This window comes from Trichosurus vulpecula, chromosome 6 (genome assembly GCF_011100635.1).
Source record: "Trichosurus vulpecula isolate mTriVul1 chromosome 6, mTriVul1.pri, whole genome shotgun sequence".
Classification (NCBI taxonomy): domain Eukaryota; kingdom Metazoa; phylum Chordata; class Mammalia; order Diprotodontia; family Phalangeridae; genus Trichosurus; species Trichosurus vulpecula.
In genome coordinates this window covers 275,772,641-275,787,494 of record NC_050578.1, presented here as the reverse complement: position 1 = coordinate 275,787,494, position 14,854 = coordinate 275,772,641, and the positions used below count along the sequence as shown (strand labels likewise).

General features: G+C 49.9%; 1 protein-coding gene across 2 annotated transcripts in view; it reads left to right on the top strand.

Annotated features, from left to right (window-relative positions):
* Positions 1–30: 30 nt before the first annotated feature.
* Positions 31–14,854, top strand: part of LOC118854501 (retinitis pigmentosa 1-like 1 protein) — a 49,787-nt gene continuing 34,963 nt past the window's right edge. The window contains exons 1-3 of one of the 2 annotated variants that reach the window (XM_036764869.1): positions 31–2,375; positions 3,020–3,210; positions 7,587–8,015. In XM_036764869.1, the coding sequence (XP_036620764.1) occupies positions 99–1,979 (1,881 nt within the window). In that variant the 5' untranslated portion in view covers positions 31–98 and the 3' untranslated portion in view covers positions 1,980–2,375; positions 3,020–3,210; positions 7,587–8,015. Of the gene's footprint in view, positions 2,376–3,019; positions 3,211–7,586; positions 8,016–14,854 lie in introns of those variants that run through there. The other variant, XM_036764868.1, reaches the window with a different exon arrangement.

Below are 14,854 nucleotides of genomic sequence, written 5' to 3'. Positions count from 1 at the left end.
GGCGGGGCCGGGGGCGGAGGCGGTGCCGGGGCGGGCCCAGTCCCTGGCCGGGGCCGATACTATGGGGGGGCTCGGGCTGGCCTCTGGCCTCTGGCCGGATGGCCTGGGTGCGGGTGTGGCCCTGGCCGTGGGGCGGGAAGGCGGGGTCGTGGACGTGCCGGGAGGGGCCCATTTACCGCCGTAGCTACAGGCGGCGGCTGACACTGAGGCCGCGGGCCTTGGCCGTGTGGGGCCAGGGGCTGCCGCCGGCGGGGTCCAGCTCGCCCAGGCGGAACTGGTGGAGCGTGGGGCCCTGGGAGTCGGCCCTGGCTCGGGGCCCACAGGCCAAACCGCCGCCGCGCCCGTGGCCCTCGGGGTCCAAGCCAGGCCGCGCCCCCCAGCGCCGCTCAACCGCGCTGCAGGTGAAGGGCCGCCGCCAGTCCGTCTGGCAGCAAGCCCGGCCGCGGCCAAGGGTGTCGAAGTGGGCCAGCACCCGCACCACCTTGATCGAGGGCCAGACGTCCTCGTCCGCGAAGGGCCGGAGATGCGTGGAGATCGTGCACGAGAGGATGTGGCAGAGCTGGGAGCCGCTGAAGGTGCGGGGCTGCAGCCTGCTGAAGCGCGAAGTCAAGCCCAGGGCCCAGCCAGCAGCCCCGCCCGCCCGCGAGAAGCTGGCCGGGGCTCCCGCAGGACGGGAGCCCCGCGGGGAAGAAGGGGTCGAGCAACCTCGAGAAATCGAGGCACCAACCACTCAGGAGGCGGGGGCTGCGGGGGCAGAAGGCGAGAAGACCCCAGGGGCAGAAGGCGAGCAGACCCCAGAGGCGGGGGCTGCTGGGGCAGAAGGCGAGGTGGAGACCGGGGGTGCTGAAGGCAAGAAGATTCCAGGGGTAGAAGGCGAACAGACCCCGGGGGCAGAAGGCGAGAAGACCCCGGAGGCAGAAGGCGAGAAGACCTTAGGAGCAGAAGGCGAGCCGACCCCGGAGGCAGAAAGTGAGAAGACCCCAGGGGCAGAAGGTGAGCAGACTTCGGAGGCGGGGGCTGTCGGAGAAGGCGAGAAGACCCGGGGGACTGAAGGGGAGAAGACCCCAGGGGCAGAAGGTGAGCACACCCCGGAGGCAGAAGGGGAGAAGACCCCAGGGGCAGAAGGCGAGAAGACCCCGGAGGCAGAAGGTGAGAAGACCCCGGGGGCAGAAGGTGAGAAGACCCCGGAGGCAGAAGGTGAGAAGACCCCAGGGGCAGAAGGCGAGAAGACCCCGGGGGCAGAAGGCGAGAAGACCCCGGAGGCAGAAGGTGAGAAGACCCCAGGGGCAGAAGGTGAGCAGACCCCGGGGGCAGAAGGTGAGCAGACCCCGGGGGCAGAAGGTGAGAAGACCCCGGGGGCAGAAGGTGAGAAGACCCCGGGGGCAGAAGGTGAGAAGACCCCGGGGGCAGAAGGTGAGAAGACCCCGGAGGCAGAAGGCAAGAAGACCCCGGAGGCAGAAGGTGAGAAGACCCCGGAGGCAGAAGGTGAGCAGACCCTGGGGACTGAAGGAGAGGAGACCCCAGGGGCAGAAGGGGAGAAGACCCCAGAGGTAGAAGAAGGCGAGCAGCCTCAGGACCAAGGCCAAGGCCAGTTGCTGGAGAGCGATGAGGTCCCCAGTCAGGAGGAGAAAGGCTCAGAAGACCAGGAGATTGACATGAGTGAGGAAGGGGCTGAGGAAGTAGAGTCAGAATGGAAGGAAGAGAATAGATCGTTTTCTGCTGAGGGAGGTAAACCCTCCGAAAGGGCTGAGGCACAATCCTTGGAACTAGCCTTTGAGGCCACCACAGATAGCCCAGCACCCACGGTAAAGGAAGTCTATATAAACCAGAGAGAGTACAAGGAAGAAAGCCCTGTGAGGAGTGATGCCTATGAAATGATGGAAGGGGAGCAGCCTGGTCAAGGGGCCAAGGAAGGGAAGCAAACCCCCCAGGGCAGTGATGGTGGAGGAGAGGTGGAGAAGGAGCCTGAAGGAGGATAGATGGGAAGAAGAGAGAACAGATGGAGCAGCTAGGGTCACGAAGGAAGGCATTGGGCCAGTAGGCGTGGGGTGAACTTGGACAGAAAAATGGGACTTGATGGGTGCTTTGCAAACTCGGAAGATGGAAGTGTGGAGCTCTGGGGCACATTCTGAGAAAGGCAGCACAAAGAGGGGGTATGGGCCAAAGTGGAGCCAGGCCTTGCCAGGGGGATAATGAGGGGTGGGGGAGCAGGGCTCGAGAAGGTAGCTTTCTGATGGAAATCTTAGAAAAGCAAAGAATGGAGAATGAAGAAACCTTGAAAAAGATATGGGACTGAAGGGCCCAGAGTTAATGTGTGTGGATCTAAGCAGAATCAAAGAGAAAGACTTTGAAGATCGAGGTGAAAGAAACAAAAGGTGAGGATTAGGAAGCAGAAACAGAAAGTGAAGGAGGAGAAAGCTCGGAGGCCTCCTCTTCCTCTCCCCCCCTCCCCCACCTCATACTCCCCTTTGGGGCTCCTCTCCTCCCCCACATTGCCAGTGCAGTTTCCCCACTTAGATAAGCCCTTGGCCAGGCCCAGGGGTCACCAGGGGCCCAAACAGACCTTCCCCCAGCCTTTTACTTTCAGCACCTTCTCTCTTCCAACAAGTCTCTCTTCTGTCAACAAACAAACGATAATGGTCTGTTATTTCTGTGACCTTATCTGGCACAAAGGTGGTTTCTGCCGGTACCTCCTTGCCCATCCTATCAACCCAAAGCTGGCCTGCGCCCTTCCCCAGCTCTGTCACTGTCCCCCTCTCTCATTGTCACTTCACTGCAGCCAAATGAACTCTCCTGCTCCCTTTCGCCCTTTTTCCCTGCTTCGCTTTGGATCTTATTTCGGGGCCTGCTCTTCCCCCTCCATGGCTTTCCGGGTGCCCCGCTGCCCTGCTCCCTCTCCAGTCCTGGGGTGCAGCGGGAAGGTGGACGTAGCTGCTCATCCATTAGACAAAAAGTTCACTGAACTAGCGAGAGTTCAAAGCCACAAACACAAAAGAAAACATTTGCCTCTTTTCCACAGATCGCTGCCTTGCTGGGTGGCAGCCTCAGGATTCTGGCATTCCCTGGCCCCAGGAAGTGCTGAACTTTGCTCTTCTGATCGGTTTACCAACGGCCTAATCCTGCATCCTCCATCCTGTTCAATGTGCTTCGGAGCCATCGCAGCAAGGAAGGCCACACAAGGGGAAAGGAGCCTCCGGCCACCCAAGCCTTGTAAGTGTCCACAGTGTTCACCCAAGTAGCCAAAGTGGCCCTTGGTGCTGCCCCCTGCTGGAATCACCGAGGCACCACCCTCCCAGGGTAGGAATGCCAAGTGTACCTTGATTCTGATCCTCAGGATTGTCCTAGATGGAAATGACCAGTTTTTCCTTTTGTAGAGCTTCTGTTAGTTTACGGGCCTTTAGTCTGACCTTTCCAAAGGCCTTTCCTTATTCAAGTACGTTGTTCAGAATGCAGCATCTGCAGTGGAATGTATTGGAAAGGAAGTTGAGAAACTTGAGGCAGGAGAGCAGGGTTTGATCCTGTCCTTGCTTCTTGGGAGGCATTTGAACTGCTAGTCTCTGGGCCTCAGTTTCTCTCTTCTCTAAAATGAGGGAATTGGACCCAAAGCTCTAATTCTCTCGATCTAGGAGCCCAGGACTTGTCGATATCATGTTGCCCTCCTGTGTGTCCTGATTGACACCCCTCTAACACAAGTCAATCACCTCCACTGGCCTGGACCCTGGGGCAGTCTGCCAGGGAAGGCCTTTAAGTACACAAAATAAAATGCACAGGACCACAATCACAATTACAGGATTACTTGGGAAACCTATCAAATTGAAAATAGCCTCAGCCCCAGGTTTAACCAAGCAGGTGAGGCCCCATGCCCTGAGGTGTCCCTGGCTTCTTGGCCCTCTTAGGATGCTCTTTGGCATCCTGACAAGCACGGGGCATTATAGAAAAATCCTGGCTTTGGATTCAGAAGCCCTGGATTCAAATCCTCCCTCTCTTACCTTGTACCTGTGTGGCCTTGGGCAAGGTACTTCTCCACTCAGGCCTCAGTTTCCTCCTCTGTTAAATGAGGGCGTTGGACTTGATGTCCCCTAAAGGCTCCTTCCAGCCTAAATCTAGAATCTTCATAACAATATGAAATTATCTTTCTTGTTTCACATACTGGCCTTCACATTCTGGGTGATTCTGGTTAAATGAATAAGATTTACCTCCCATGTGTCATCACATTAATTAAATTAATTAAACACTGGGCTGGTTCTAGCCATTGGTAAAGGAGAATTTCATAGCACTTGGAAGAAGGAAAAGCAAAACGTGGATTTGGGTCCTTGTTCTGTCCTTCATTAGCTGTGTGACCTTGGGGAAATCATTTCTCCTCCTCTAGGCCTCAGGTTCTTGCTCTGCAGCATGAGAGGCTTAGACCACATGGCCTCCAAGGAACCTTCCTTCTCTGACATCTCCTGGAATTCTGGAGCTGAATGCCTAGGCCTTGGTATTCCTGGTTAGAAATAATTTTTATTCTGCATTTCAGGATGTCCAGTAATTCAAAAGCCCTGTGGTCAGGGCATTGCCCAAAAATGAAATAAGGCACAGAATGTCACCAGACTAGCATTTATTTCTAGCAATAATTAGGGCCTCTGTTATCTGATGGTGCAGTTGAGGATTAAAAACTGGCTTCATGGATCTGTTGGTTTCTAGTACTTCTTGAAGAACTCAGTGGTCTAGTTTTGTAAATGAAGCCAAGACATGGCCTCTGGCCTCTACTTCCCTGGCTCTAGGAAGGGGCTGCTATGGGGTCATTTCTGTCTTAGCTCTAGGTCTGGCTCAGTGCAGTGCAGTGCCCCCACCTCGGCTCTCTGACCAGGGGCTGTGACCCGCATTGGTGGGCAAGAATACCCACACTGCAAAATCCTGTGGCCTTGGAGCCTGCGTATATGAAGCAGGCCTTGTCAGATGGGTTGTGGGAGACTTCTTGATGGTGGCTTAGTACAGGCTGCCCGCCCTCTGCTGCGCAGGCTCCTGGGATGGTGGATGGGTATTGGGAGAAATTATAGTTCATAGCCAAACACAAAGTTACTTTGATCAAAAGAAAGGAAAGCAGTATATGTAGCATACTGGCTGAGGGTGAATTTGGTCAAGGCAAGAATACCTTTTGCCCAGCCTCTTCCCAGCGCTCGGGTTACACGAGATAACAATGTTCATTCAGGCTTTGGGGAGGGGAGGATAGAGCCCACCAGGCTTTCTCCTTCCTCCCCCTCCGGGGATGAGACTTCTGAAATGGACAAAGTCGGCCGTGTCTGGGCCCATTCAAGTAGAACTGATGGCGGCTAGAGGCACAGTGTGAAGGCTGAAAAAAAAAAAAAAACCGGTCACTACTACTCAGATGCAAAGCCTGACCTGGAGGATGGTTCGAGGCTGGCCCCTGAGCCGTGATGCTCCCACCTGCCCCTGGGGGTGCTAGTAACAAACTTGGCTTTTAGCCTGTGTTGCTGAGACCCAGATTAAAAAAACAGAAAACAAGGCCCCAAACTCATCGATTTTCACCTACCGCAGTTTCCTCTGCATATCATGCAGAAAGAGTTTCAGAATTGGTAAGAGGTCGACAGCATAATTCCAGTGAAGCTTTGTGCAGGATGAATTCTGTTTCTTTTCTACTTAAGTCTGTAGAATGCTCAGGGTAAAGAGGAGCTCAGAGATTTAGAGGTGGAAGCTTTCTCATAGCCAACCCCTTTGTTTTAGTTTTGCTCATTTAATTTTTTTTTATTTTTCATTTAACTTCTTGCCCCTCCCAATTAAGAAGAAAAAGCTAACCCTTACAACAAATACCCATAGTCCAGCAAACCATTGCCATGTTGTCTATGTCCAAAAATGTATATCACGTCCTGCGTCTTGGATCCAACACCTCTCTGCAGGGAGGGGCAGATCCCCTGGGCTGTTCACTGGCCAGTTCTAGACGTTGGCTATCATCCCTTCCCTGGGGCAGCTCACAGGACCCCAGCTTATTCTTCTGTCCTGAGCACTCTGCCTATAGCAGGACAAAAACCCAATGTGTATATGGATGCCTGGAAAACTTAGACCTTCGAACAGAAGGGATGACAAAGAAGGCTGCTCTACTGGTGTTTCTACTCAGCTCCCTCTGAGATGCTGCTCTGCTGCCTTTTCCCCTACACAGGACAGCCAAAATGGTCTTTGGCCATTTCCCTACTCTGAGTTATCAGTACAGACCTTCAGGATTCATCATTTCTTATTAACTTTCCATATTCTGACTTTCCTTTTGGTCCTCCATCATTCATTTCCTCCTAGAGTTTGCTAAACTGTCCACTGGCCTCAAGCCCGCAGGCTGTTGCCCTGAACAACATTCTTGGCAGATGAGCTGATCTTCTATGTACAGAAGAGGTCTAGATCACTAGGAATGTTTTTCCTCATATGTCCATCTCTCCATCTAAAACCATCTCTGAGAAAAATCTTTTATTTCAATGGATATGTGGCCTCACTGATATATGGGACCTGTCTCAGGGTATGGGTCACAGATCAGCCATCCTTCTCATCCAGGGTAATTCTTGTCTATATTTTAATGAATCTGTAACAGAAGACCCACCCAACATGATGGAGACCTTCTTCTAGTGTGGGACCAGTGCAGGACTTGGGTTATATCTATTATCTCTCTTCCTCCTTGACCAGTACGCTATCTTTCTGAGCACACAATCCCCTAAGTCTCTTAAAATCCATTTTATTAAGGGAACAGACAGACTTTTGCAGACGATATCCTATAACAGACCATATCTTTATAGATACTGAGTTAACTGAAAGGGGTCCAGAATACAAGGTCCCATTGTCCTCATGTGTTGGTTTATAAAAGGCATTTGAGTTGGGTGAGCAAACTCCACCTTGAGGATTCTCATCCAACGTGTCTCTCATGTATATGTCAAAATAATAAAAGATTTCTTGGAAGATATAACAGAGGGATGACTTGTTTAGACCAGGACAGGTATTAATATCAGATGAGGCAAGAAACAGGAAGATGTGTTTGCCACCATCATGGAGGGAGTTCAATAGAGTCCTAGTGGATGGTGAGGTCCTCCAGGTGCTCCTGTTTGTGGATGATGCCATGCTGATTGCATCGAGCTCTCAAACATTTCAGAGCCTCCTAACTAGAACAACTCAAAAGAGTTCAGCCTAACTATTCACAGAGGAAACACCAAGTGGATGAGCAGATGAAAAATGCCATTGTTCAGACTGTGTTCAACAGCTGGACGGGCAACCCATAGAGCTCTTCCATAAGCACATATTTGACAAATACCTCCGTGAACAACAAGGTGAGTCCAGGGTTAACCAGGGAGAGGAGAGCCAGCTGGACTGCCTTAGAGACATTGTGCAGTACTTTTGATGACAAGCTTCTCCCTCAAAGAAAGGCCTGCAATTCAGGAAACCCAGCAGATGGAAGCTGTAAGGCTTTGGGTTAGAGAACAGGCTGCCCGTTGAGGATGACCCAGAGGGCAAGGAAGAAGGCGCAGGGGGAGGGGGTGGGAAGAGCAGCCTGATTGCTACACCTGACAAGGGAACAAAGGAAAAAGGTGGCAACATAGAAGGTCTCGTTGCAGAAAAGTGGACCAGTCCTGGAGTGAGAGGAAAGGATGACCAGGAAAAGCTAAGTGAAGACCCAAGCCAATCGCTGGACCACCATTTGTGGAGAGCTCATGGGAGGCCTGGGACACCTGCGCCGCACAGGATGAGCTGTGATCTACAGGCTGGAGGGAGGATTGCCTACCATGGATAAGACTGATCTCACATCCATCAGAGGACGAGTTTCTGATATGTTTTGTTTGACACAACAGACACTTCTCAGCAAACACCGAGACAACCCTCCCTACAAATTAGTCCCTGAAAAATGTAGCTTATCGGGTGTTCCCAGAAAGAACAGATGTGCCTTTTAACCTTGCTAAGTAGGTGGTTCTATGTAGTTGCAGTTTTCCTGTTAGAATGTAACATCAGAGCGCAGTGGATAGAGTCCACTCCAGAGTGTCTCTGGAGTCAGGAGGACCTGAGTTCAAATCCAGCCTCAGACACTAGACACTTACAAGTTGTGTGACCTTGGGCAAGTCACTTAACCCCAATTACCTCACCAAAAGAAAAAAAAAGGATGTAAGCTCACAGTGAGTAGGGATTCTTAACTTCTGTGTATTTGCACACAGCAGGCGCTTAATAAATGCTTGTTGCTTGTTTGAATGACACTCGGGTATGGTGGCAGGCTTTCACAAGAACACCACGATAGAGAACATATCCTCACAGTCAAATCACTGACAGAAAGGTGTTAAGAACACAAGACCGTGGTGTGGTTAGTGTTGGCTGAATATTCTTAAAAGCGCCTGGCTGGCAGAATGCAGTCTAAAGAGTTCCCCCACCAGGGGAACTGTGCGGGTGTTAGCAGCAGCATGCAAGATTCCATGACATTCTCTAGGCTCTTCGAGGACTGCCTCTTCCCCTTGCCAAGGCTGAGTCCTCTGCCCATACCCTCGATCCCACCCTCTCCAGTCTGTCCCTGACATCCCCTGGCACCGCCCCCTGCCCCATTCTCCTTCCTGTTGTTGCTACAACAAGTCCAGATGCCTCTCCCGGGGCAGCAGTCCCCGCAAGCTGTTGTCCTGGAATTCTCTTTCACAGCCAGACTTCTGAAACAAAAAGCCTTGTTGCCTGTCCTTCCGCGCCTCACACTCCCTTCTCTACCCTTTGCAGTCTAGCTCCCTGCCCCCTTCCCCTCCCCGCTCTGCTGAGGAGGCTGCCAGTGATGCCTCTTTCTAAGTCCTTGACCTGTCCTCAGCCATTCAGGACAATCCTTGCTCCCCACGGTCACTCCTGTACCTCTCACTCAGCACCCTTACCTCCCATGAAATCCGCTTGGTCAAAATGTCTACCCAGCACAAATTGTGGCGGCCGCAGTAGCCGGACCCTGTGGCCAGCTCCTTCTTTTTTCTAGGAGTTCCCGCCCACCATCTTTCTTCCCCAATCCCCAACTTTAGGCACTTGAATATTCAGGAAGATGCTCTCAGCCTCCCAAACTTCCACTGCCCCCCATCCCCTCGGTCACTCCTGGAGCTCACCAACAGCCCCAAGCTCCACTTCCCTAATTGAAAACTCGGCTGCGCCCCATCTGACTGTCACATCTGTCATTCCAACCCTCCCTTTGCCTCAGTGTCCTCAACTTGTTCTTTGCCTTTAAGACCTTCAATCCTTTGGTCTCTGAGTACCTTCTTAGGTCATGACCCCATGCAGACTCCCTTCTCCTGCCTCCAACCTCCACTCAATAGTTAACCATTTCAGTTCTATGCTATCCCCTGCCTCCTTGTCCTGTCAATCCTCTCTAGCCAAACCTCAGCAGTGCGTCACTCCTGTTATCTGCCTCCTCCTATGAACGCAAGAAATTCATATGAAGTTCACGGTATCTGATCTCAACCAGGCAGCAAGGCAGCCCTTTTGTTGATTGATTCCCCATCTCATTCCCCAAATGGCCATTCCAAGCCTTCTCTTTGCCCCTCAACCCTCCCATACCTCCCTCTTTCTCTCTCTCAGCTGAGGACCTTGCCTCTTACTTTACAAAAAAAACTGAGGACTTTCAATGACCTCCTTCTCCCCTTCTCTTTTTCTTTAAACTCCCACTCTCCTCCTTTCCCCTAGTCTGGCAAAGAGATGGCCAGCCTCTCTTGTGCTTAATCCCTTCCCTTCCTGTCTTCTTCTACAGATTGTCCCCTCAATTACTCCCCCCACAACATCTTCAACCACTCCCCATCTGCTGGTTCTTTTCCTACTTCCTTCGAACATGCCCATCTCCCCCACCTTTTAAAAACCTTCCGTAGACCTCAATATCCCTTCAAACTATCACCCCATCCTTTCAAACCAATATAGTCCCCCTCTGCAGTAGTCAGGGATGAACTGAAGGACCAACCAGCCTTGGCTTCATTATCTCACAGTGCCTGAGCCCCACACATGGTCCAAGGTCCTGCAGATCATAGGTGAGGCCTTCCCCTGTTTGCCCCATTACAGTCTCCCCTTAAATCCTTGCTGTTCTCAGAAAACCAGTTGAGATGCTGCACTTGGCACATTTATCTACATCTCCAATTCTGGAGAGTTCCTGGGAAGGCTCAACCATTGTCCTTTCAAGTGCCTACAGCCGTGCCCTGAACTAAAAAATTTGAACAAAGAATGTTCTCCATGGCCCCCTACATATCACTTAGAGTCCCAAGCAGCCCATTTAGTACAGTTCTAAGCCATCTCCAAATTACAGGCTTTAAAGAGGGCCACAACAATTATGAGTGATTGACCTGGAGATCAAAATCAGCCTAAAATACAAAATCAGGCAAATTCAACAGCTATTACATTCAGCTTCCTTGGGGTTTGATTAAAGACCAGAGCATATTCACTTTTTTTTTTTCTGAAGGCACATCACTTTCTAATTCCCTGGTCACCAGCCTCAGAGAGGGGGAGATCCCTTCCCTGTACTGTTTAGAGGACTCATAGCATGTGACCATTAACATGGCTGGAAGCGCAGAGATCGCAATAGGAAGGCTAGAGCCTGGTGACGAGGAGGTCAGCATCTGGATCGTTACTTCTTGATGTCTTCCAGCATCATCTCACAGGAAGCACCTTTCCATCTTTCGAATAAATTGAAAGTTCATCTCTTGGTGTTTTAAGACTTGTCAGATTTGGAGTGGATTTCTTCTCTTCAGACCTGGTCTGGTCACCTGCTTTTTCTTACTCCATCCTTCAGGTTATTGGCGACCAGAGACTAAATGTGGTGAGGAGCACACATTATCAGGGAAACATTAGCAGAACTTTTACATTTATCATCTATTTATTGTCTCTTCAGTTTAATTTGGAAATTTTTTTGGTGATAACCAAGCTTAGTTGGGTCTTATTACAAGCTTTCTACAAACTCCCCCCACCCTTTCTTACTGTTCATAAAAACAAAAACCAAACCCTGTTACTAATTATTTTGTGCTCTTCTATAACATTTTATTGGGCAGCTAGGTGGCGCCATAGTGCATAAAGCACTGGGTCTGGAGTCAGGAAGACTCATCCGGCCTCAGACACTTACTAGCTGTGTGATTCTGGGCAAATCACTTAACTGTCTGCCTCAGTTTCTCCATCTGTAAAATGAGCTGGAGAAGGAAATGGCAAACCACTCCAGTATCTGCCAAGAAAACCCCAAAAAGGAGTCACAAAGTGTCAGACAACAACAAAAGACAGCAGGGAGTGGTGGTCCAGCATCCCAGCCACACAGAGCTGGGTTCAAACAATTCAATAAAGTTTTCTCACAATTCCCGTAATTGAAAAAATTTTTCTTACAGGATAGAAATTGGATTAGGCCCATAATTGAATAGAAAGGGAACTGAGCTAGCCCAGCTGAGGCTCCAGATGGAGTCTAATGTGTTCATTCTCTCACCCTCATGACTGCCCTGTGAGCTGGCTGCTGGCCAGTAGAGGTTAAGTGATTCGCCCAAGGTCACACAGTGTTTGAGGCAGAATTCAGACTAAAGTCTTCCTGACTCCCAAACCAGCCGTCTACCTGCTATTCCCCCAGCTGCTTCAACTGTCCAGTGATTATCTCTTGAGGAGATTATCTCTTAGGGAGAAAAGGAAAGTGAGTGTGGCAGCCACTGCCATGAGCGCCCCCCCCCCCCCCAGTTAGGAGGTTGTCTTAGCTGCCACAAACACCTCCTCACCCCGCAGGTGGCTCCTGATCACCTTTAGGTCCCACGATAAAATCCTTCCTGACACGACTCCTTCCGATTGCTCCAGATTTCTTACACTTTGCTCTGTGGTCTAATGACAATAGCCTCTTGCTGCCTTGGCCCACCTTCCTTTAGGTTGAGTTGAAGATTTTTAAATATAAATGGTCATGTGTATGTAATACTTTCTATATTAGTGAAAATCCAATTTCTGTCCTGTGAGAGAGACAAGCTTTCTACAAACTCTCCCCACCCTTTCTTACTGTTCATTAAAACAGAAACAAAAACTCAAACCCTGTTCCTTGTTATTTTGTGCTCTTCTATAACATTTTATTGGGCAGCTAGGTGGCGCCATAGTGCATAAAGCACTGGGTCTGGAATCAGGAAGACTCCCCCAGCTTAGAGTCGAGGTGTCTCCCTTGCCTCCTAACTCTCTCGCCCCAACCCACCCCCCGCCGCCCCATTCAACATGTTCCAAGGCCTGTACATCTTACCTTTGCAACATCTCTGAAATATGCCCCTGAGCAGCCTCCCACCCTCTCTTGGCTCTGTGCATTTTCTCTGTTCCCCATACCTGGAATGCTCTTCCTCCTCACTCTACCTTCTGGCTTTCCTGGCTTCCTTCACGTCTCAGCTAAAGTCCCAACTTGGACAAGAAGCCTTTCCCATGGACTTTCTTACCTCTGTTAATTATCCACAGTTTCTCTTTCATATATCTTGTTTGTCCAGTCGTTTGTCTGTCGGTCAGGCCCATGAGATTGTGAACACCTTGAGGGCAGGGACTGTCTTTTGCCTTTCTTTGTACCCCCTGCAGGGAGCCCAATGTCTACTTAGCTCATGTGCTTAATGATTTTCTCTCAGCCTGACAGACCTTGCCTCTTAACTGAAACTGCTCTCTCCAAAGCTATCAGTGACCTCTTCAATGGACAGTTCCTGCTCAGCCAATCATCTGCATTGTTTTTCTTCTCTGGCTTTTTGTGACAATTTTCTCTCCTGATTTGCCTTCTACTTGCTGGATTATGCCTCAGATTCTTTTGTTGGCTCATGCCTCATCTTACCCCTGACTGTTTCTCCAAGTCCAGTCCTGGGCCCTCCTCTCTTCTCTCTCTGAGTGACCTCATGGGTTTAACTATCATCTCTAGATATCCTCTCTCTCTCTAGAGGAGAAAGAAGCATGTCTATATAGCTCATCTTTCCCTGAGCTTCAGACCAACATCACCAATTGCTTATTGGATGTTTCAAATTGTATGTCCTGACGACATTAAACTCAACAGGTGAGGTTATTATTTTTGCCCCCAAATTCTCCCCTCTTAAGGGCCGGTAGCTGGCCCAGTAGATAGAGTTCTGGGCTTGGAATCAGGAAGACTCATCTTCCTGAGTTCAAATTTGGCCTCAGACCCTTACCAGATGTGCGACCCTGGGCAAGTCACTTCACCCTGTTTGCCTCAGTTTCTGTTGAGGGTTGGGGGAGATGAGATCCAGGAACCACAACACTGAAGTTCCCAGACGGGGTCATTGAGGGGGAGTGCCCCTCAAGGACCCAAGTACTGGAGAGGGTCAAGGCCATCCGGAATGAATTCATGATCTCAAGCATTCTTCAAGTCAAGATGGCAAAGATTTATTATGCTTACAGCAGGCAAGAGTTCTTAGGGAACCTGCAACCTTACAGGGCTACAGGGAAAGTTTTTATATGAGATTTGGAGGTGAAACATGTCAATTAGGTGTTTTGGGGTGGGATTAGGGAGTGGTTAAGGTGTGGTCAGTTCTTAAAGGAACATGTACTTTTTGTATCTACTGTGCAGGTATCTTACCCAGAGTTCACTGGGAAATAGCCCAAGGAGGGTGACCTGGAGGTATGGTTTTGACTGTGAAACTCACTAAGTCAACTAATGGTCAGGACTAACTGGAAATGTCCAGGTGGGTTCCATCAAATGTCTTGTTAGACAAGATGAATGTAAGGAAGTATACATTTGACTATGTCTAGGATACATATCAGTAAGGTCAATAAGTTATGGCCCAGTGTACAGCCAATTAGCACGTACACAGGGAGTCCAATAAATTCTATAGGTGCAGCTGACCATAGTGTCAGGAGGAGAGAGAAGTGTTTTGATAAGGCATGCTGCCCTTGAACTGGAGAGGAACTGCCTCAAGAAGGATTTTGAGGCTAGGGAGAGATGTGATTTTAGAACTGAATGTGGTTTTGGAATTGGGGTCCAGGCACAGGCACCCAAGCAGAGGCTAAGGAGAAATATGATATTAGAATTAGGGTCCAAGCACAAGCACCCAAGCACACCTTCATTTCCTTATCTGTAAAATGAGCTGGAGAAGGAAATAATAGCAAACTACCCAAGTTATCTTTGACAAGAAAACCCCAAATGTGGGGTCATGAAGAGTCAAACACAACAGCAAAATCTCCCCTCTTTTAAATGTCCCTGTTTCTGCCAAGATACCCCCATCTTTCCTGGGTCTCAGATTTGGAATGTCAGCATTGTATTTGGCTCCTCCCTCTCCCTCATGCACAGATCCAGTCTGGTGCCAGCCTGGTCATTTCTACTTTCGAAGATGCTCTCATTGGATGGCTCCTGTCCACTCCCACCAAGACCACCTGAGTTCTGGTCCTCATTCCATCCTGCCTGGATCATTGTGGCTGCTCCTGTCTGTCCTACCTACAGCTGCCAAAGCTATTTTCCTGAAACCCAGATCTGACTATTTAACACTTCTCTTTAACCGATGCTTAGTACTTTTGCCATTAAGATCAGTCATATGAGTGTATATATATATATTTAAACCCTTATAATTACACTACTTGTCTAACTGTGATTTGATATGGTGGAGAGGGGCATGGGCAAAGCTAAGGGAATGGATGGGAGTACCAGGGAGGCAAATTATAGTTCAACATTAACTTTCTAACAGTTAGAACCGTTTAGTTAATTCTCCCTATCTCAAGCCCTCCACTCTCCACCCCAACCTCTCTTTTCCACCTCATTGCCCATTCCTCTCTTCCTGCATCCTGATGGCTGCACTCTGCTCCTGACTCTAGCCCATGTCCAGCCTCCTGCCCTTTGAACTAGCCATCTCCCACTTCTGGAATGCTCTCTTCTTGTCCTCCGAAATACCTTTTCTTCCTTTAAGACACAACCCAAGCG